At 43.3% G+C, this 23796-nt stretch overlaps 1 protein-coding gene across 1 annotated transcript; it reads left to right on the top strand.

The window, feature by feature from the left end:
* Window positions 1-20398: 20398 nt before the first annotated feature.
* LOC139384089 (transmembrane protein 179-like) lies at window positions 20399-23765 on the top strand. The gene is made up of 4 exons (XM_071128734.1): window positions 20399-20701; window positions 21459-21596; window positions 21678-21756; window positions 21920-23765. Exons 1-4 carry the CDS (start codon window positions 20400-20402, stop codon window positions 22100-22102), a joined length of 702 nt encoding a protein of 233 aa, XP_070984835.1. The 5' UTR covers window position 20399; the 3' UTR covers window positions 22103-23765.
* Window positions 23766-23796: the final 31 nt, after the last annotated feature.

Raw genomic sequence — 23796 nt, 5'->3', positions numbered from 1 at the left:
TCCACAGTGACGATTATGAAATGCTGACCTTAGCTGACCAAGCAAAAGGCATCTGTAGCAATGCACAAATGATAGTATAGCACCTAACCTAACAAGTTAATTTATGATTTCTAGAATATTTTGAATTAATGAATGAATTAACTAAATGTTATTTTCGTGTCAAATCGCCAATTGGCAATCCCTTATGGGATTAATTGACACTGTGGCGTACAGCAGGTCAGCCACCAGGGGGAGGCTCGTCGAGGCTTGGTGACAGACGGAGTATACATCTCGAGGCGATGGCTCCATCTGCTGGACGTGTCAGGTCTCGATGGGCTCTCCGGCCAGGACTAACTGGGGCTGATTGGTGATTGGTGAGTATTCAAGGGCTGATTGCTCACCAGCTGTGCAAGTCCCATAAAGCTGCCAGAAGGGCAGCACACAGGGGAGAGACTGGGGGAGGAAAGGACTCCTGTATAGTTGGAGACAGTACCAGAGGTAACAGGAGGGAGTTCAGTTTTGATCCCCACAGGATACAGCAAGACCCGGTCTCTTGGGGGAGACCTATTCTTTTCTTTTGGACTATTATTTTAATAAACACCTTTGAAACTGAGCTAATCCTACTCTGTCCGTGTCTGATCTGTGTAAACGTTTAGATCCAACAAGCGATGGAGAATGTGGGCACTCTGACAATGTGGTCAGATTAGGGTTGACGTTTACGCAACATTAGCATGGACGAGTTGATAGCTCAGTCCAACCGGGCCCAACACGCGGTTCAGGAACGAACGCTGGAGGAACAGCGGCTACAAAACGTCCACCTCATTGAGGAAATCAGGAAGCTACAAGGAGGAGCGTCTACTGAATCACATCCAAACCAGTTTTTAATCAAGCTAACAGAAGATGACAACATCGAAACCTACCTCTGTACGTTTGAACGGACAGCACTACGTTCCTCTCTGGGAATGCCCAAAAGGTGTATTGGGACCTGAACGATGAACAGGCGACTAACTACGATGGACTCAAACGGGAAATACTCAGCCACTACGGGTACAGCTTGGCCCATCGGGCTCAACTATTCCACAACTGGAGGTTCGTAGCCAACGCATCCCCCCGAGCCCAGATGAGCGACCTACTGCGCGTCACCAGGGGAAGGCTCCTAACCGACGTACCCACCCGCTCCATCCTAGACAAAGTGGTCCTGGATCGCTTCCTACGGGCACTACCCCACGACATGAAGAGGGCAGCGAGTCTATGCGCACCCCAGACCTTGGAGGGCCTTCTGGGAGCAGTGGAGATGCATCAGAACACTCAGGCCCTGCTGAGTGGGAGCCGGGCCGAGTCGGCAACCCATTCAAGGAGTCGGAAGGACAGCCCCACTGCGGGGTACCCTGAACCGACAGTCGGCAGGGCCAAAGGACCGCAAACCCATGGAGAGAAGGCTGGGGTAGGGCTGACCCGCCACCGATGACCCCAGGTAGATGGAGACCAAAGGAGGTGTTTTGAGTGTGGCGCCAGGGGGCACATGGCCTGGAGATGCCCGGCTCGAGAGGAGTCGATGCCATCAGCAAGCCCCGGAAGCGAGGTGGGTCACGCAGTGAACTGTTGGGCACACCACAAATCAACTGCACCCATGGTCCCGGTGAAGGTTGACGGACATGACATGGAAGCTCTATTAGACTCTGGAAGTATGGTTACCCTCGTAACCACGAGCTTGCTGAACCAGAAGACCAAACGTGGTAGGACGATGTCCATTTCCTGTGTTCACGGGGACACAAAGTGGTATCCAACCGTATGGGCCAATATCGTGAAGCCACAAGGGAACTGCCAGATGATGGTGGGTGCAGTACCAGAGTTGCCGGTACCTTTCCTAGTGGGACGAGATTGTCCACTGTTCACGGCCCTGTGGGGGCACAAGCTGAGGAAGAAGGTAGGAGCCGTCCGAAGACGAGAGAGAGGACGACCCATCGCCTGAGTGGCCCAGAAGCAAACGGTTGACCAATCTGTATCTAAGGGTCCAGAGTCGGTGCCACCCATGCTCCCCTGGTCTGGATGGCCAGGGAAAGGGACACAAACGATCGGGTAACCAGGTGGTTCTTGTCCCTTCAACGCTTCTCTTTTTCTGTTGTGCACAGGTCAGGGGCAAAGCATGGAAACACGAATGCCCTATCGAGAAGGGAGACATACGTCGCACTGATGACAGTCCCCTCTACTACAGAGCTAAGGGGAGGGGGGGGGGGGGGGGGGGGGCGTACAGCAGGTCAGCCACACCAGGGGGAGGCTCGTCGAGGCCTGGTGACAGACGGAGTATACATCACGAGGCGATGGCTCCATCTGCTGGACGTGTCAGGTCTCGATGGGCTCTCCGGCCAGGACTAACTGGGGCTGATTGGTGAGTAATCAAGGGCTGATTGCTCACCAGCTGTACAAGTCCCATAAAGCTGCTAGAAGGGCGGCACACAGGGAAGAGACTGGGGGAGGAAAGGACTCCTGTATAGTTGGAGACAGTACCAGAGGTAACAGGAGGGAGTTCAGTTTTGATCCCCGCAGGATACAGCAAGACCCGGAGCCCAGAAGACGGTATCCCAGAGAGGGTCTCTCTTTTGGACTATTATTTTAATAAACACCTTTTGAAACTGAGCTAATCCTACTCTGTCCGTGTCTGATCTGTGTAAACGTTTTGACCCAACCCCCTGGTCAGCCACAACACATAAACAAACATTACAATAATTCACTATGGCAATTAAATGATCATTCTTCTTCCGGTGTTCTCTGTATTGCGCATCGCATAAAGGGTTAAAAAAATATCAATACATAATAGTAAATAAGGTTATCCAAACAATAATTATATCCATAGAGCAGTACAATAATATATATACATACATACATACAGTTGAAGTCAGCCGTTTACATACACCTTTGCCAAATACATTTAAAGTCAGTTGTTCACAATTCCTGACATTTAATCCGAGTAAAAATCCCCTGTCTTAGGACAGTTAGGATCACCACTTTATTTTAAGAATGTGAAATGTCAGAATAATAGTAGATAATGGTTGTTTTTTTATCACATTCCCATTGGGTCAGAAGTTTACATGCACTCAATTAGTATTTGGTAGCATTGCCTTTAAACTGTTTAACTTGGGTAAAATGTTTCGGGTAGCCTTCCACAAGCTTCCCAAAATAAATTGGGTGAATTTTGGCCCATTCCTCCTTACAGAGCTGGTGTAACTGAGTCAGGTTTGTAGGGCTCCTTGCTCACACATGCTTTTTCAGTTCTGCCCACAAATGTTCTATAGGATTGCGGTCAGGGCTTTGTGATGGCCACTCCAATACCTTGACTTTGTTGTCCTTAAGCCATTTTGCCACAACTTTGGAAGTATGCTTGGGGTCATTGTCCATTTGGAAGACTCATTTGCAACCAAGTTTTAACTTCCTGACTGATGTTGCTTCAATATATCCACATAATTTCCTCTCCTCATGATGCCATCTATTTTGTGAAGTGCACCAGTCCCTCCTGCAGCAAAGCACCCCCACCACATGATGCTGCCAACCCCATGCTTCACGGTTGTGAGGGTGTTCTTCGGCTTGCAAGCCTCCCCCTTTTCCCTCCAAACATAATGGTCATTATGGCCAAACAGATCTATTTTTTTTTTTTTTTTTAAACTCTGTTTATTAAGTTTTGAACATACACACACACAGACAAGACAAAGCAATATAAATAATATACTCAACTAGAAAAAATAATAATAAAAATAAAATAAAAAATACAAAGAAAAATACAAAGAAAAAAAATAGCTTTAAAGATACCATACTTTAGACAAGTTAAACACACCGGGCAGAAGGCTACAGAGGTTAAAGGGGCAATCTATAGTACAGGGACAGGGCAAACATCTCACCATTGTTCAAGGGATAAGGGTGGAGAAATGCAACCACTCACAGAGAGTCATGGCCACAGACCGACCATCCACTGGACAAAAAAAAAGTTTACAATGCTTTAAAATAAAAAATGATTATTCATGTAGGCGTGAACAAAATGTAAAAATAACTGGGAAAAACAAGCTCACACTTCAGTCTCTGCCTGGGCAAGATGAACAAGGCATCTGCGGACCACAATCAATAAGCACATGGATCTTAATGCCCCCCCCCCAGCAAAAAACACAGAGAGAAACTCCAACCCTTAAGTCACAGACTTATTTTAGTATTAATTGGAATGCCATCAGAGGATGGACTGTTTAAAGTAAGACCGGAATGGAGCCCAAGCCTCATCAAACAGTTTGGGGTTCCCACGTGAATTGAATTTAATTTTTTCTAGTTTCAGAGAGCACAACACATCCCTCACCCAATATTTATAAGATGGGGGAGCTGCCATCTTCCAGTTCTGTAGTATTAGCCGTCTAGCTAAAAGAGTTGTATAAGCAACAGTGTCCGACTGGATTCTTGATAGGGGGGTACCCATGAGCAGTACTCCAAAAAGGGCTGTAAGGGGAGACGGCTCTATAACAGTGTCATATATATCAGAGAAACATTTAAATATTAATTCCCAGAAACCTGACAGTTTATGACAGCCCCAAAACATATGCAACAGTGTGGCTGGTTCCACCTTACATCTGACACAGGTAGGATCAAAATCAGAGAATATTCTTCCAAGTTTGGCCCCCGACCAGTGGATACGGTGAACCACCTTGAATTGAATGAGGCTGTGTCTAGTGCTAAAAGAGGACGAGTGCACCCTGTGCAGTACAGATTCCCAGACGTCTTCCCCAAGTTCCTCCCCCAAATCCTTTTCCCATCGAGTCTTTAAAGGCACCAAAGAAGGGTTCTGTAAGTCATGAATGATTGCATATACATCTGAAATTGCGCCCCTAGGAAGCTTGTTCAGCTCCAAGATGCTCTCCATAGCTGTATTCGCAGGCCTATTGGGAAATCCAGGTGTGTTAGCCCTGACAAAGTTTCTAGTCTGGAGATAGCGGAAAAAGTGGGATTGGGGGAGATTGAACTTTTCCTGCAGCTGAGAAAAAGAGGCAAATGTACCATCAAAGAATAATTGGGCTAGCGAGGAAAGGCCTAGTGAGTGCCAAATGCCAAAAGCCCCATCATTCAAAGATGGAGGAAATAAAATGTTCTGATTGATTGGGCCTGATAGAGAAAAGCCTCGGAGGCTAAAGGCTAAACGGAACTGATTCCAAATTTTAAGAGACTGCTTTACAATTGGGTTGGCACACCTTTTGCCTAGGGACACTGGGAGAGACGAGCACAGCACAGAGGAAAGTGCTGCAGGTTTACACGATTCAGACTCCATCTGGACCCAGAGTGGTCTAGGGCCAGTAGGATCAGTCTGCAGCCAGTACAGAACGGCTCTAAAATTTGCAGCCCAATAGTATGTCTGAAAATTTGGTAGAGCTAAACCCCCCAATGACCTAGGCTTCTGTAGATGTTTTCTACCAATCCGTGGTACCTTGCCATCCCAAATAAAACGCATGAATGTTTGATCCAGTGAAATAAAAAAAGATTTTGGAATAAAAATGGGTAAACATTGAAATAAATATAAAAATTTGGGCAACACATTCATTTTAATGACATTAATCCTTCCGATAAGAGAAAGGGGTAGCGAATTCCAAAAAGTAAAAGATTGTTTCAATCTGTCTGCTAGAGCAACAAAGTTTTCCTGAAACAAATTTGAATATTTCCTTGTCACTTTTACTCCCAAGTAAGTGAATTGATCCTGGACAATCCTAAACTGAGAACTTGTGAAAGAGCACTTTAAAGCAGCCTTGTTTACCGGAAAAAGCTCACTCTTGCCTAGATTCAGCTTGTACCCTGAGATTGATCCAAACTTTTTAAGAACAGATAGGGCACGTGGCAATGAGGTATCGGGATTGGAGATAATCAAAAGGAGGTCGTCAGCATATAGCGAGACTTTCTGTTCCCAGCCCGCCCTGATTATGCCTTGAATGGCATCATCAGAGCGTAGTGCAATGGCGAGAGGCTCGATTGCCAAAGCAAACAACAAGGGGGAGAGTGGGCAACCCTGTCTGGATCCGCGGTGCAAGGGAAAATAGTCAGAGGACAAGTTATTAGTCCGTACCGAAGCCATGGGGGAAAAATAAAGAATCTTTATCCACGCAATGAATTTGGGGCCAAAGCCAAATCTATAAAGGGCAGCTGTTAGGTAATCCCACTCAACGCGGTCAAACGCTTTTTCGGCATCAAGTGAGACCACCACCTCCGGGTCCCCCGACGCTGGGGAGTACAGTATATTCATAAGGCGCCTAATATTGAAAAATAAATGCCTATTTCTCACAAAGCCAGTCTGGTCAGAGTGTATTACTTGGTGTAGCGAGCCTTCCATACGGATGGCTAAAAGCTTAGCTAGGATTTTGTAATCACAGTTTAAAAGTGAGATTGGGCGATAGGATCCACAATCCAGGGGGTCTTTGTTTTTCTTTAGTAGTAATGAAATTGAAGCCTGATAAAGACTAGGCGGCAGCTTTGAAGTATTGAGGCACTCTGCAAATAGTCGGGACAAGAATGGGCAAAGCAGACCAGAAAACGTCCTGTAAAATTCGGTTGGAAAACCGTCCGGACCCGGTGATTTACCACTTTTCATTGCGGACACTGCTGTTGCAATCTCCTCAAGCGTAAATTCTTCTTCTAGACAGTCATGGGAGTCTGTATCAATTGAAGGCATATTCAAGCCATTAAAGAAGGAGTCAATCAGCAAAGGGTCTTGAGGGGATTCAGAGGTGTATAGTGCAGAGTAAAATTGTTTAAATTGATCATTGATCTCTTTATGTATAACTGTGGTGGCACCAGACGGGGTCCTTATGTGTGGGATTAGCCGTGAGGCCTCAGATTTACGGATCTGATGTGCAAGGAGTTTACTGGCCTTGTCGCCTTGTTCATAGACTTTGTATCGAGCTCGCAAGAGTAACTGTTCAGCTTGCCTGGTAGAAAGCTCATCAAATTCAGATTGGAGTAGTTGGCGCTCTTTATGCAGATCAGAGGAAGGATCCGTAGCATACTTCTCATCCAATGTGGCTATGGACTCGCTCAGGTCCCGAAGTCGCTGGGAGCGAACTCTGTTTTGGTTGGCTGTATAAGAAATAATTTGGCCACGTAGGTATGCTTTGAGAGACTCCCATATGGTAGAGCAGGACATACCTGGTGTTGAATTCGTTTCTAGGAATATGGCAATTTCAGAAGAAATGAAATTGACAAACTCCTTATCTGAGAGTAAAATGGGGTTGAGACGCCATTGATAACACCTAGGAGGTCGCTGGGGAAACTCTAGTTCAAGCACTAATGGTGAATGGTCAGAGATAACAATACTCTCGTAAGTACACTGCCGAAGGTTAGGCAGAAGTTTTTTGTCCAAAAAGAAGTAATCAATCCGGGAGTATGTTTGATGAACATGAGAATAAAAGGAATACTGTCTATCTGTAGGATGTAGGAAACGCCAGGCCTCAAACATAGCATATTTCTGAAGAAAGGATTGAATAAGTAGGGCACATTTAGATGGGCCTGTATTTGTTTGTGAGGACTTGTCCAGAACTGGGGACATTTTACAGTTGAAATCCCCCCCTAAAATCAACAAATGAGAATCTAAATTGGGAATAGCAGACAGAAAGGAAGAAATGAAACTTGTGTCATCCCAATTGGGAGCATAAACACTAGCCAAAACAAGAGGGGTGGAAAACAGTTCACCAGTTACTATGACGTATCGTCCCTTAGGATCAGCAATAACCTCAGAAGCTACAAAGGGAGTAGCTTTATCAACCAGAATAGCAGCACCTCTTGATTTACTATGAAAGTTTGAGTGGAACACTTGACCAACCCAGTCCTTACGCATCCTAAAATGCTCACCAGTCCTCAAGTGAGTCTCTTGTAGAAATGCAATATTTGCATTCAAACCCTTTAAGTGTGTCAACACCCTCTTACGCTTCACCGGGTTGTTAACCCCTTTGGTATTCCAAGAAATGTACTTGATCGTATTATTCCGTTATTCAACCCTGTCATTAGAGCATAGAATGGAAAAGCAATGAGCGCCCAAAACCCCCAGAATAACTTGTCTCAGAGTAATAATGTACGGTGGTAAATGTTTGGAAAAAGTACAGAAAAAAAAACAGAAAAAAAAACTAAAAAGACAGAATGACAACATTAGAACTGAACAATTCAACCTGCCCCCCCACCCCCTCCCCCCATCCCAGACAATACCTCCCCAAATGAGGTACAAGCCTAAATAGAACATGTTCTCTTCGCACAGTATGTCTGTGAGAGTGCGGTCTTAAACCTAAACCCACAGTCCCGCTCTTTAAAGTCGCGTTTTGTTAGTGGATCAAGCAGCAAAAAGAAAGATTTGTATGTACTTTTTTCAAAAAAAAAAAAAAAAAAAAAAAGGCGAATCCCTTGTGCAAACGGAATGACAAAAGCACCACTTGTAGATGTATATAATTGTATTCCCCGTCTTATAACAGGCATTGAGAGAGAAAATAAATAAAATGTATAAAGGCTCTCAGCCAAAAACCTAATTTGAAGTAAGGAAATCGTAGTTAGACAATCAAAAATAATAGTAATTATAATAGTAGTCTAGTTGAAGCTGAGACAGCTTACAACCAATACCAAAAAACTACGTGTGCGCAACGTTGAACGTTTGCTGGGCATAAATGACGCTCAAAACTTTTAAAATTAAAGTGAGGCCCCGGAAACCGTGTAGCCTCGGGAGACATTTACTGTTTACTGGGTCAATGCAAACGGATGCAGTAAACAAATAACCAAAACTATTTTGAGTCACTGAGACAATGTGTAAACAAACTAAATAGGTGAGCGAGATAAGGCACGCACACTAGATAATCAAAACATTAGATCACATCAAATAAGCCTGAATAGTTTCACCAACTATACAAGACTAGCCTGTTATATCTAAACATAATTGTACCACAAGTGGGGTACTTACAATCCACACTGTGAGCATATTCAAGACTTCTTGATGTGACGTTGAATGTGAGCCATAGCCTCATCCGGAGATTCAAATGTGTGGTCTTTACCCTCATGAGATATCCATAAACGGGCCGGGAATCGCAGTCCATACTTCACACTTGGATGGTCGCGAAGTAGTCGTTTGGCCTGTCCGAAAGCTGCGCGCTGCCTGGAAACAGTGGGGGAGTAGTCCTGGTAAATGGAAAAGCTCTGTCCTTGAAAGCTCAGAGTGGTATTGCGGGCTCTTCGGAGGATCTCCATCTTCTCATGAAAAAAGTGCACTCGAAGAATTATGTCACGGGGCCTCTCCCCATCCCGGGGCTTTGGGCGCAGCGACCGGTGGGCTCGATCAGTCAGGGGCTTTTCATCTAAGGCAAGAACATCCTTCAGCAGCCCTGAAACGAAATCTGTGGCGCAATGCATTTCCGCGGACTCTGGGACTGATACAAGTCTCAGATTATTACGGCGAGAGAATCCCTCTAAACTCACACAGCTCTCCCTCACCTTTTTCAAATCCGCAGCTAGGCGTTTAACTTCAGTCTCCAGGGATGTAGTTAAATCGGAGACATTAGTAGCGGAGGCCTCCAGTGCTGTAATCGTTGTAGTGTGTGACGCAGTTGTTGTTTTGAGTAATGTAATTGCCGGAACAGTCTCGTACACAGGATGGTTAAATCTGCTTTTAAAGTATCAGAAACCTCCTGTATTCTGGCCTCAATCGTAGCAACCACCTGTGTTTTCATTTCAACTATCTCAGAGCGTAGTAGTTTGATGGCCTCGAGAATGTTCATTTCAGCGCAGCCAGGCCAAGCCGCGCCCCCGGGTAAAGTGTGCGTCCCCGGGCCCTCAGACTCAGGAGAGGGTGGTGATGAGAGCGGGTCTTGTAGGCCGGGTTTTCTCAAAGTCATGCTCTTGGCCTTATGTTTGGTCGACATGCTGACATTCGGAAGCAAAGTAGTCTTGGTTTTTACGGAAAGGGATCACCAAATTAATATTTGAAAATAAATACGGTTCTGCTGCAGAATTCACATAAACTTTAAGAATACCACGGGAGCAAACGGAGAACACGTCAGTCACACATGGCGTCCCCTACCATCCCCCAAACAGATCTATTTTTGTTTCATCACACCAGAGGACATTTCTCCAAAAAGTACGATCTTTGTCCCCATGTGCAGTTGCAAACCATAGTCTGGCTTTTTTATAGCAGTTTTGGAGCAGTGGCTTCTTCCTTGCTGAGCGGCCTTTCAGGTTATGTCGATATAGGACTCGTTTTACTGTGGATATAGATACTTTTGTACCTGTTTCCTCCAGCATCTTCACAGGGTCCTTTGCTGTTGTTCTGGGATTGATTTGCACTTTTCGCACCAAAGTAAGTTCATCTCTAGGAGACAGAAGGCGTCTCCTTCCTGAGCGGTATGACGGCTGTGTGGTCCCATGGTGTTTATACTTGCGTATTATTGTTTGTTCAGATGAACGTGGTACCTTCAGGCATTTGGAAATTGCTCCCAAGTATGAACCAGACTTGTGGAGGTCTACAATTTTTTTTCTGAGGTCTTGGCTGATTTATTTTGATTTTCCCATGATGTCAAGCAAAATGGCACTGAGTTTGAAGGTAGGCCATGAAATACATCCACAGGTACACCTCCAATTGACTCAAACAATGTCAAATAGCCTATCAGAAGCTTCTAAAGCCATGACATCATTTTCTGGAATTTTCCAAGCTGTTTAAAGGCACAGTCAACTTAGTGTATGTAAACTTCTGACCCACTGGAATTGTGATACAGTGAATTATAAGTGAAATAATCTGTCTGTAAACAATTGTTGGAAAAATTACTTGTGCCATGCACAAAGTAGATGCCCTAACCGACTTGCCAAAACTATAGTTTCTTAACAAGTAATTTGTGGAGTGGTTGAAAAATGAGTTTTAATGACTCCAACCTAAGTGTATGTAAACTTCCGACTTCCGACCATCCATATACAGACAAATAAATACAGAAAAAAAAGAAACAGAAGTCAGAACCCAGTCTGGCACAAAGAGAATATTCATATCGGAGACAAGCCTATACATAATCTATATACACAAGTGCCATTTACCACATAGACGCTAAATATTTTTACTATTTAATTATTGTTAGCCCTTTTTTTCAGGCTTTATCTAAATATTCTGCTAACGGAAATACACAATGGACAAAAAAACATTTCAGTTTCTCCTCATCACTCAGCCACACAATGCCAGGGTATATCTGGTGTGCTTTCTTGAATAAGAGGAAGTGTATATCTTGGTACGAGGTCACAATAGTTACTTAGTCTTTCCTCTTCCATTTCACCACAATACCGACCTGTTTAAATACGCAGAGGCAATATCCTGATCTTACCTGTGCACATAGCGATCTCATGCTTTCAGGTAGGTTATACATAATATATCTCTCACACACAAATTCACCCTTAATCAAACAAAAGGTTCTCAATTTGGGTTTATGATTACTATTGCATCAACAGTTGTTTTAATTATTTGCCCAGACTTTTCGCTGTATTTTTTTAAACAATTTGTATTGTGTTTCCTTACATTTTGCACCATTCTATATTAGCCACTATTGGTAGCCACTGTCAGTTATACCCACATACATTTATAACTGTCACTTTAGTGTTAGTTTCCTTACATTTTGCACCATTCTATTTACCTTTCTTTCCAATGTCATGTTAGTGTGGTTGTGGTTGTTCCTGAGGATTGCTATTTAGGGGAAAAATAATAAAGAAGGAAAATATATGAAAAATAATAATAATATATAGTATATATTTACAAAAAGATGAGGGATTGTAAATGATGCAGATAGAAGCCACAACCTATCTACAATATTAAAGTTGATCTCCCCCCTACACACCTACTCAAGTTTTATTTTTTATTTGTGCTATTTTCTACATTGTAGAATAAGTGAAGACATCAAAACTATGAAATAACAAATATGGAATCATTGGTTAACCAAAAAAGTGTAAGAAAAATCTAAATATATTTTATATTTGAGATTCTTCATAGTAGCCACACTTTGCCTTGATGACAGCTTTGCACACTCTTGGCATTCTCTCAACCAGCTTCATGAGGTAGTCACCTGGAATGCATTTCAATTAACAGGTGTGCCTTGAGGATGAAAATGGTGCCGACAGAGATGGTCACTTCGTTTCAGGCCCTTAGAAAACTATGCAGTTGTTTGTTTATTTATGTATTATTTCTTACATTGTTAGTACAGAAAATCTCAAGTGTTATTAAATACAGCCGGGAAAAAGTATTGGATATAAAAGCGATGTGAACTTACCATCATTACAACCAGGAATACGTCTTTCCCGAAGTGGATCCTTTGTTCGGACCTCCACGCTGGACATGCGATATTATCCCAGAGGCTGACCCAAAACAACGCGGTCGCCGCAGGAGAGGCAGACGGAGCGGCTTACTGGTCAGACTCAGAAGGCCAGCACACCATCCACTGCTTCCGAGCAAATTACTCGCCAATGTCCAATCTCTAGATAACAAGGTGTAACATTCTCTGTTTCACGGAAACATGGCTCACTCGGATATGTTGTCAGAGTCGGTACAGCCACCTGGTTTCTTCACGCATCGCGCCGACAGAAACAAACATCTCTCTGGTAAGAAGAAGGGCGGGGATGTATGCCTGATGATTAACGACTCATGGTGAAATCACAACAACATACAGGAAATCAAGTCCTTTTGTTCACCTGATCTAGAATTCCTTACAATCAAATGCCGACCGCATAATCTTCCAAGAGAATTCTCTTCAGTTATAGTCACAGCCGTGTATATCCCCACAAGCAGATCCCTCGTCAGCCCTGAAAGAACATCACTGGACTCTATGTAAACTGGAAACCATACATCCTGAGGCTGCATTTATTGTAGCTGGAGATTTTAACAAAGCTAACCTAAGATCAATACTTCCTAAATCCTATCAGCATGTCGAATGTGCGACACAAGCTGGTAGTATTCTGGATAATTGCTACTAGAACTTCCATGATGTATACAAAGCCCTCCCCCGGCCTTTGGCAAGTCTGACCATGACTCCATTTTGTTGCTTCCAGCCTATAGACAGACACTAAAACAGGAAATGTCCGTGCTCAGGTCAATATAACACTGGTCTGACCAATCGGATTCCACGCTTCAAGATTGCTTCAATCACGTGGACTAGGATATGTTCCAGATAGCCTCAGACAACAACATTGATGTATACGCTGACTCGGTGAGAGAGTTCATTAGCAAGTGCATCGGAGATGTCTTACCCTCTGTGACTGCTACCTTCCCTAACCAGAAACCGTTGGATTGATGGCAGAATTCGTGCAAAACTGAAAGCACGAACCCCCGTTTAAATAATAACAAGATGACCGGAAACATGACCGAATACAAACAGTGCAGCTATTCCCTCCTCAAAACAATCAAACAAGCAAGGCGTCAGTATAGAGACAAAGTAGAGTCCCAATTCAAGGGCTCAAACACGAGACGTTTGTGGCAGGGTCTACAGTCAATCACGCATTACAAAGAGAAAACCAGCTCCGTCGCGGACATCGACGTCTTGCTCCCAGACAAATTACACAACTTCTTTGCTCGCTTTGAAAACAATACAGAACCACTGACACGGCCCTCTACCAAAGCCTGTGGGCTCTCCTTCTCTGTGGCCAACGTGAGTAAAACATTTATACGTGTTAACCCTCGTAAGGCTGCCGGCCCAGACGGCATCCCCAGCCGCGTCCTCAGAGCATGCACAGACCAGCTGGCTGGTGTGTTTACAGACTTTTTCAAGCAATCCCTATCCCAGTCTGTTGTTCCCACATGCTTCAAGATGGCCACCATTATTCCTGTTCCCAAGAAAGCTAAGGTATCTGAACTAAATTACTATCCCCCATTGCACTCATTTCTGTCATCATGAAGTGCTTTGAGAGACTAGTCAAGGATCATATCAAATCCACCCTACCTGACACCCTAGACCCACTCCAATTTGCTTACCGCCCAAATAGGTCCACTGACGACGCAATCGCCATCATACTGCACACATCTGGACAAGAGGAATACCTTTGTAAGAATGCAGTTCATTGGCTACAGCTCAGCATTTAACACCATAGTACCCTCCAAACTCATAATTAAGCTCAAGACCCTGGGTCTCGACTCCGTCCTGTGCAACTGGGTCCAAGACTTTCTGGCGGGCCGCCCCCAGGTGGTGAAGGTAGGGAACAACATCTCCACTTCGCTAATCCTCAACCCTCTCCTGTACTCCCTGTTCACCCATGACTGCGTGGCCATGCACGCTTCCAACTCAATCATCAAGTTTGCAGACGACACTACAGTGGTAGGCCTGATTACCAACAGCGATGAGATGGCCTAGAGGGAGGAGGTAAGGGCCCTCGGAGTGTGGTGTCAGGAAAATAACCTCTCACTCAACGTAAAAAAAAAGGAGATGATCGTGGACTTCAGGAAACACCCATCCACATCGACGGGACAGTAGTGGAGAAGGTGGACATTTTTAAGTTCCTCTGCGTACACATCACGGACAAACTGAAATGGTCCACCCACACAGACAGTGTGGCGAAGAAGGCGCAACAGCGCCTCTTCAACCTCAGGAGGCTGAAGAAATTTGGCTTTTCATCTAAAACACTCACAAACTTTTACAGATGCACAATTGAGAGCATCCTGTTGGGCTGTACCACCGCCTGGTACGGCAATTGCAGGCTCTCCAGAGGATAGTGCCGTCTGCAGGACACCCACACCACCCGATGTCACAGGAAGGCCAAAAAGATCATCAAGGACAACAACCACCCGAGCCACTGCCTGTTCACCTGGTACGGCAATTGCAGGCTCTCCAGAGGATAGTGCCGTCTGCAGGACACCCACACCACCCGATGTCACAGGAAGGCCAAAAAGATCATCAAGGACAACAACCACCCGAGCCACTGCCTGTTCACCCCGCTATATTCCAGAAGGCGAGGTCAATACAGGTGCATCAAAGCTGGGACCGAGAGACTGAAAAACAGCTTATATCTCAAGGCCATCAGACTGTTAAACAGCCATAACTAACATAGAGAGGCTGCTGCCAACATACGGACTCAAATCTCTGGCATCTTAAATAAATGGACTTAATAAAGGTATCACTAGTCACTTTAAATAACGGCACTTTAATAATGTTTACATATCCTACATTACGCATCTCATATGTATATACTGTATTGTACACCATCTACTGCATCTTGCCTATGCCGCACGCCATCGCTCACCCATGTATTTATTAATCCCTTTACACTTGTGTGTATAAGGTAGTTGTTATGAATTTGTTAGATTACTTGTTGGATATTACTGCATAGTCGGAACTAGAAGCACAAGCATTTTGCTACACTCACATTAACATCTGCTAACCATGTGTATGTGGCCAATAAAATTTTATTTTATTTGATTTAAAAGTTAATTTGTGGCATTTCTTTCCATCTTAATGCGTTTGAGACAATCAGTTGTGTTGTCATAAGGTAGGGTGGTATACAGAAGATAGCCCTATTTGATAAAATATTATGATAATAATAATATAATATCCATATTTTGGCAAGAACAGATCAAATAAGCAAAGAGAAATGACAGTAAATCATTACTTTAAGACAAAAGTCAGTCAAATCAAGTGTAGTCACAAAAATCATTAAGCGCTATGATAAAACTGGCTCTCATGACGACTGCCACAGGAAAGGAAGACCCAGAGTTACCTCTGCTGCAGAGGATAAGTTAATTAACGTTACCAGCCTCAGAAATTGGCAATAAACTGCACCTCAGATTGCAGCCCACATAAATGCTTCACAGAGTTAAAGTAAGAGACACATCTCAACATCAACTGTTCAGAGGAGACTGCATTAATCAGGCCTTCATAGTCAAATTGCTGCAAAGAAACCACTACTAAAGGACATCAATAATAAGAAGAGACTTGCTTGGGTCAAGAAACATGAGCAATGGACATTAGACCGGTGGAAATCTGTCCTTTGGTCTGATGAGTGAAAATTTGAGATTTTTGGTTCCAACTTCCGTGTCTTTGTGAGACACAGAGTAGGTGAACGGATGATCTCCACGTGTGGTTCCCAAAGTGAAGCATTGAGGAGGAGTTGTGATGGTGTGGTGGTGCTTTAGTATTCAAGGCACACTTAACCAGCATGGCAACCACAGCGTTCTGCAGCAATACGCCATCCCATCTGGTTTGCGCGTAGTGGGACCATCACTTGTTTTTCAACAGGACAATGACCCAACACACCTCCAGGCTGTGTAAGGGCTATTTGGCCAAGAAGGAGAGTGATGGAGTGCTGCACAAGATGACCTGGCCTCCACAATCACCCGACCTCAACCCAATTGAGATGGTTTGGGATGAGTTGGACCGCAGAGTAAAGGAAAAGCAGCCAACAAGTGCTCAGCATATGTCATATACCTGACTGTGCTGCTGCTCCAGTTTCAACTGTTCTGCCTTATTATTATTCGACCATGCTGGTCATTTATGAACATTTGAACATCTTGACCATGTTCTGTTATAATCTCCACCCGGCACCACCCGGCCACCCCACATAGCCTGGTTCCTCTCTAGGTTTCTTCCTAGGTTTTGGCCTTTCTAGGGAGTTTTTCCTAGCCACCGTGCTTCTACACCTGCATTGCTTGCTGTTTGGGGTTTTAGGCTGGGTTTCTGTACAGCACTTTGAGATATCAGCTGATGTATGAAGGGCTATATAAATACATTTGATTTGATTTGATATGTGGGAGCTCCTTCAAGACTGCTGGAAAAGCATTCCAGGTGACTACCTCATGAAGCTGGTTGAGAAAATGCAAAGAGTGTGCAAAGCTCTCATCAAAGCAAAGGGTGGCTACTTTGAAGAATCTAAAATCTAAAATATTTGTCGATTTTTTTTTAAACACTTTGTAGTTTACTACATGTTTCCATATGTGTTATTTCATAGTTTTGATGTCTTCACTATTCTACAATGTAGAAAGTAGTAAAAAAAATGTTTTAAACTTGAATGAGTTCGTGTGTCCAAACTTTGACTGGTACTGTACTTTGTGTATATAAAGTGTAGCTCTCTAAGGTATGCAATGAGGAACTGATGATGCACTACCCAATTTCAAAATTGCTCCTTGTGCATTCTACTGTTACAACTTTCAGGAGTAAGTTTAAAGCCAGAGTAAGTTTATAGCCGGACTCCTCGCACCCCCTCTTGGGGGCATGGCTCACAGTTTGGGAACCACTTATTTAAGACATATGTGTCCAACCGGCTCGATTCGATCTTATGTAAAAAATTGAAATTGTGTTTTATAAATTGGATAAAAGTAGAGACAGAGGTAGAAAATGGTATATCATACACTACATTCAAGGAACAATGGGAAAGATTTCAATACTAGAAGCTGGTTTATACTAGGGGTGTGTTTGTAGCTTGCTAGCTACTTCCAGACACAAATGAGAGAACAGCTCACGCCGACCATTTTACTCACCCTAGCAGATCTGAGGTTGTTTTTATGTTATCCAGACTGTAACTGTGCTGCTGGCAACAATTTAATTAAAAAAAATTTTGCCAACGTTTACAGACACCGGCCATATTCAACGGGTGTTGAGTGTTCGTAAATACATCAGTTATTCTGCGCTCTGGCACACTTAGACGAGAGTGCTCTGAAATCGAAGTAGATAGCCAGAGAGAATTTACTAGCTACGTCTATCGACAGTTGTCGCAGTTGACATCAAGAACATTCTATTGAAATGGTTACTTCCATAGACAGTGGAGTCTTTTGTTTAGACGTAGCTAGCTAGCTAAACAATGAACCATAATCCCAACTCATAACGTTACTACCATGCATGAATCTGCAGGTAGCTAACCAACCAGGTTCAATGTTAGCTAGCTAACATTAGGCTATAACTAGCAATGCAAATGGCTCTGAGATATGAATAATATTACTACATAGATCATACACGTAATGATAGCTAGTGAGCCAGCCAGCTAATGTTACCTAGATAGCTAACAGTATGCTTTAACTTTAATAAAAATGACTTTCTGACAAAATTAGAAATGTGTAATATCTGAAAATGTAGCTAGCTAGACTATCTTACCCGTGGATGGACGCTTCTCCCTCTCTGTCACGAATGCCATGGTTGCCCTTAATTTGAAGATGTAATCCTGAGACAGGTGTTTTATAGAATCACCTTCTGTGTGTTCTCTTTTCGATTTCCTCTGCACATTTGCAATCAAACACCTGCATTTTCTCCATCTCCTTAGCAACTCATACTCTAATTCCACTGTTTTAAAAACTCGGTCCTCCAGAAAGTGGAGACCAAGATTTTGCAGTTCTACTACGTGAAATCTTTCAAAAATGCAGCGTTAGAAATGATTACCTACACATACTGACCAGCTCATATTATAGACAAAAGCATGCTACATGGCAGACCAATCCGAACTCATCTCTCGGCATGTCCAGCCCATCCATTATCACAGCCACTCATGGCTAGCGGAAGGTTCCTTCCTTTGACCATGGCTAAACCAATTAGGCTTGTAATTTAACAATTTTATTCGCATTTACAGATGGCATACAAGTTTATTATTAAGGCACATCAAATTTCACATGTTCCAGAAGGCATTTCTGCCAAACAACGCATTTTGCGTTAAAGTTTACCTTCAAATGGCTCTCCTGTGGAGAGTAGTGAAGCACGACATACGCCTAGTTTCCCGATACGAATCACATATAACCTATTTGAATCATTATGGAACACAGACCATATAGTAGCATTTTAAACCTGGAGCCTGGCGCACGGTTCACTCCAGCTGGACCACTACAAGGAGCCACCTCTTTTATGATGAGAAACAATATTGCAACACTGCGCTACGCTCCATCGGCCCAGTCTACATATTCTCTGTAGATGCCTTTAGAGATTTTTATGCATGCCTCGGAGCATCAAATGTAGCATCACTAGAGCCTCTCGTCAGAGATCGCATTTATTTTGGGAGATGGCAAAATATTACCTTTCATTCAAGACAGGAGAAACATATTGTTTCAGGTGATAATAAATCATGTTTTGTTAAGTTACTTTTTCCTCAACTTGTTTCTCTAACTTTGTAGCAAGTCAAGCTTGCTTGCAGAGCAGCCAGCTAGCTAAAAGCTAGGCTAGGTTGAAGATACCGCATTGTAGCTAGTGACTTCCACCTAATAGTTACCATCAAAAACAAATGTCATTACCATCACAATTAACATATACTGGAGGCAACAGTAATTTAATATAATTAGCTTAACAGCCAATGTGTATTAACGTTATTTAACATTAATTGTACTCACTTATAGGAATGGATAATTGCTTAGAACTTGCTAGCTATCCCATAAAGCCATCTTCTTCTGTGATTTTGGTAACCTGTTTTTGCCGGACTCTGGCTGCATCCATTTATCTTTGCCTTGTGCCCTTGGGAGAATCCCCGCGGGCATCTTTGTCGTTGGTCCAAATTATTAGCCAAGCAAGGGAAGTTGACAATGTAAGCCCATCAGCCCTCGTTTTTGCGAGTGTACAATTATGTTCACTCTGGGGCCTGAAACACCCCATAATTTAATTTGCGATGATTGTACATGTGCTAAGAAAAGTCAGCCAAAACTTAAAACCTACATTAATATGGAGAAGTCAACATACACGTGTAAGTAAAAACGAATGTAAATAAGTTAGAAATTGTGCTAGTAATGCACAGGATGGCTCAAACACTCAAAAGTAATGTTTTTGTTTGGTTATCTTTTGGAAACATTAGCTTGTGCACATTACTTTCAGTGACATCACACTTATACATTGTAATTTTCGATATAACGTTAGTAGGATGGCTAACATACGATGTCTGTGGATGCGTTGTCTTTTAGCCAAAATATGAAATGCAATCATAATTAACTGTAGTGAATATAAGGCACACACAACAGTTCCATGATGACTGAAAATACAAGTGGGATGAACGAGTAGTGATACATTTCTGAGCAAGAGTGGTCCATTTAAAATTAATTAATTCTTCCCTTGCCCTGCAAGTATCAACTCGTCAGACGTCATGATAGGTCATCAGAAATGTCCACTTATATTGAGGGCTGAGGGGAGAGGGTGTGTCTTTTAAGTGTTTGCAATGCAGCCTCTGGCTTGACTGAAGACCCCACAAAGTTTGGAAAAATATCAAGTATGCGTCTCGCAACAGAGCCTTCAACCGCAAGGGAGCGTTGCGATTCCACTCCATTGTCGGCGTCCACATTGAAATGAATGACAACCGGTGCAATGTAAAGGAGGAGCGCTTATGGTTTATGTGAACGAGGCTTTGTCTGAATCGGCCCCATTGAGCCTGCTGCTCCAGCACGAATGATGCTGATGCTGCGCCCACGCTCAAATGTCTCTACTGCGCAGTCGCCGATGCAACGAACGCAGTAAGAGAAAGGAGACGCAATAATGGCCCTTGATAATTTAATTTTCGCCCAATGCATCCTCTATTTTTTGGCGTTTGTGTTTGGTTTTATTGCCGTAGTGCCTCTCTCTGAAAACACGGAGGATTTTCATGGAAAATGCTTGCTTTTCACGCGTGGTATGTGGCAGAATGAGAACATCACAGTCTCAAAGCAGCGCTTTATCGTTGAAGAGTGGGGACCGGAGTCTTCCTGCAGTTTCATCACTTTTGTCGGGATAGCATCTCTCATCCTGTCCGCAGTGCAGTCATGGAGACTGCTGTTGTTTCTTTTCAAAGGCCACGACGAGTGAGTGTCAAAATCACTTGTGGTTCTTGTGTTTTGATTTCCAGGTTTTCTTTGTGTTTATTCTATCTGAATGATTTAAATAGAGAAAATAGATGGGATGTGTTTCAAGTAGCCCATGCCCATCCACTCCCACACCCGAATGATCAGTGATCCTTCTTGATTAATTACAGCCTTACGTTCAATTGCTTTTTCTGAGGTCTACAGATCTAGCCCTCAAAAAATGTTAACGTATGTTTTTGCTATGGCAAAATCTGCCCATCTTGCTGCTTTGCTCCGTAATCAATATGTTCAATCAGCCAGAATGAAGACATGCCATTTTCTGCCTTTCAACAAAGGTGCAATTACAAAAACTGCATTGATTAATAGGCCTTATATAATGATTAGACACTTGCCATCTTTATAATAACCGTTTTACTACTGTGCAATGCAGAGGTATTCATTAGTCTGTCGTTTCATTCTGACATAGGGTGGATAGGGTAATCTATCCATCCACTTCAAAAACATGTATCTAAAACTAATAATTCATTCATTATTGGCATACAGATACACCACCAATCTCCTTCTATTGGTCATATCGTCCATTAGAACGCAACATAGTCACAGTTAAATGAATTATCATCTAATCAAGTACAATACATATAACATTAGGCAAATGAGCCAGGGATGGTAATGATAGAACAATTACATTATTGAACCTGTCTTACATTCTCTCTCTCACTTTCTCTCTTGCTCTTTCACTCTGTCTCTGTGAGTGCAGTTCCCTGTTCAATGCCTTCCTGAATCTGTTGATCAGCTCCTTGATGGTGTTCACAGTGTTCCTCTCCAGCACCATCATTAGTGTGGGCTTCAACTTGTGGTGTGACGCCATCACAGAGGGCGGTGGCATGCCCAGCAGGTGAGGCTCATGACCCCATCTTATGGCTCTTGGACAGTCCGGAGAGTTATTTTCCTAAGCTAACTTTGTCTTGTATCTCAGCTGTGAGGACATGCAGGACACCGATCTGGAGTTAGGATTGGACAACTCCTCGTTCTATGACCAGTTTGCCATTGCCCAGGTAAGGGTCAGACGGATGTATATTGTCATACACTGTGTTGTTATCTTAGACTTATTAAAACATGTTCAATGAACTTGGAAACCCCTAGCCCTTGTTTAAATCTGTGAGGCTATGTAATGTCTGTTAAATGTCCCTCCCCTGCCTCCCTGTCTCTGCTGTGCAGTTTGGTCTGTGGGCAGCGTGGCTGACGTGGCTGGGCATCACGGTCATGGCCTTCCTCAAGGTCTACCACAACTACCGCCAGGAGGACCTTCTGGACAGTCTGATCCATGAGAAGGAGCTGCTGCTGGGACACTCGTCCCACCGGGGCTCCGATGCCAACCAGTTGAAGAGTGGCATGATCTAACACCCAGAGGGCACGTGCACATTACTGACACATATCCTCCTATCCTACCCCAACTGCCAGCCCCTGTCAATCTACACTGAGTGTACAAAAGATTAGGAACACCTTCCTAATATTGAGTTTCACCCCTTTTTGCCCTCAGACAGCCTCAATTCGTCGGGGCATGGACTCTACAAGGTGTCGAAAGTGTTCCACATGGATGCTGGCCCATGTTACCTCCAATGCTTCCCACGGTTGTGATAAGTTGGTTGGATGTCCATTTGATGGTGGATCATTCTTGATACACACAAGAAACTGTTGAGTGTGAAAAACCCAGCAGCGTTGCAGTTCTTGATACAAACCGGTGCGCCTGAGACCTACTACCATACTGTACTTAAATCTTTTGTCAAGGCCATTCACCCTCCCTCTGAATGGCACACAAACACAATCCATGTCTCAGTTGTCTCAAAGCTTAAACATCCTTTTTTTAACCTATATCCCCCCCTTCATCTACACTGATTGAAGTGGATTTAACAGGTGACATCAATCAATAAGGGATCATAGCCTTCACCTGGATTCACCTGGTAAGAGCAGGTGTTCTTAATGTTTTGTCCACTCAGTGCAATTTTCAATCAAGTGAAATCCATTAACTGTTCCATTTAGAGATCCATTTAGAGTGCATAATAATGTCTTGCTTGGACATACTCCTCCTCATATGTTTCCTGATTTTCCCCTTGAAAACGCTGCTGTTGACTGTAAAGCGCTGTAGGGTAAAGAGATTCCGGCTGTATTGTGGAGCTGATTCAATCCATTTGTCCACTTGCTATATTTGTATTTGATAATGAGTTACTGCTGACATGTCTTCCCCTTCAAGGCACACACTGGAGCGTAAATGAGCTCAGAAAATCAAGGTCATTTAATGAGGATAGAAATGGTGCATTGAGACTCGTTTTTACCTTGATTTCCATTTAGCTGCACATAGATGGTGACTCACACAAGGTGGTTAAAGAATGGTTCAAATGGATCATATTTTCTTTGTTTTCATTTTTTGCATGTACTGTGTGAATATAGACAGTGTGAGCAGGCTGACATTTTTTTGTGTTGGGCAATATATTATTTTGTAACAGTCGAATACATTCATGATAGGCTTTCAGTAATGTGTGAATTCTTTGCATGCATGCAGCAACAGAGTATGATGTATGATTTTCAGTCTATTATGCAGTATCTACAATTACCAAACCGTATTTTTTTTAAATGAAAAGTGTACTTTGTAAGAACTTTGTCAATGAACTTAAACTGACTGGAACAGATCTCAGGATGAAATGCCTGAAAATCACATAAGTAGCTAAATCAGTCAATCTGTTCATCCTGATAATCATAAAAGCTCAGGCTGGCCCCTCCTTTGTTATTTGACACAATCTTGATGGAAAAGAAATGTTTTGACAGTGAGTGAGAAGCCTGTAACATAGACGGGATGACACATTATCCAAGGCTAGTTCTGTGTTGTTGTGCGTGAGGAAATGTAGCCTGCGGCGTGGAAAGATGGATCATCATTTTATTGCACACATGCATGCTCTCGCTCTCACGCCAACACGCGAACACACACACACACACACACACACACACACACACACACACACACACACACACACACACACACACACACACACACACACACACACACACACACACACACACATTCAAAAGCATGTTAGACT

This window comes from Oncorhynchus clarkii, chromosome 25 (assembly GCF_045791955.1).
Source record: "Oncorhynchus clarkii lewisi isolate Uvic-CL-2024 chromosome 25, UVic_Ocla_1.0, whole genome shotgun sequence".
NCBI classification, from domain to species: Eukaryota; Metazoa; Chordata; class Actinopteri; order Salmoniformes; family Salmonidae; genus Oncorhynchus; species Oncorhynchus clarkii.
Note: the sequence above shows the minus strand (reverse complement) of the source record. Positions and strands in the feature narration are given on the sequence as shown.

Bases quoted from the DNA above. Each gene is read 5' to 3' on its own strand.
- LOC139384089 (XM_071128734.1), top strand. From the start codon at position 20,400: ATGGCCCTTGATAATTTAATTTTCGCCCAATGCATCCTCTATTTTTTG. The intron at 21,597-21,677 runs GTGAGGCTCATG...CTTGTATCTCAG, and splicing joins GGCGGTGGCATGCCCAGCAG to CTGTGAGGACATGCAGGACA. The intron at 21,757-21,919 runs GTAAGGGTCAGA...TCTGCTGTGCAG, and splicing joins ACCAGTTTGCCATTGCCCAG to TTTGGTCTGTGGGCAGCGTG.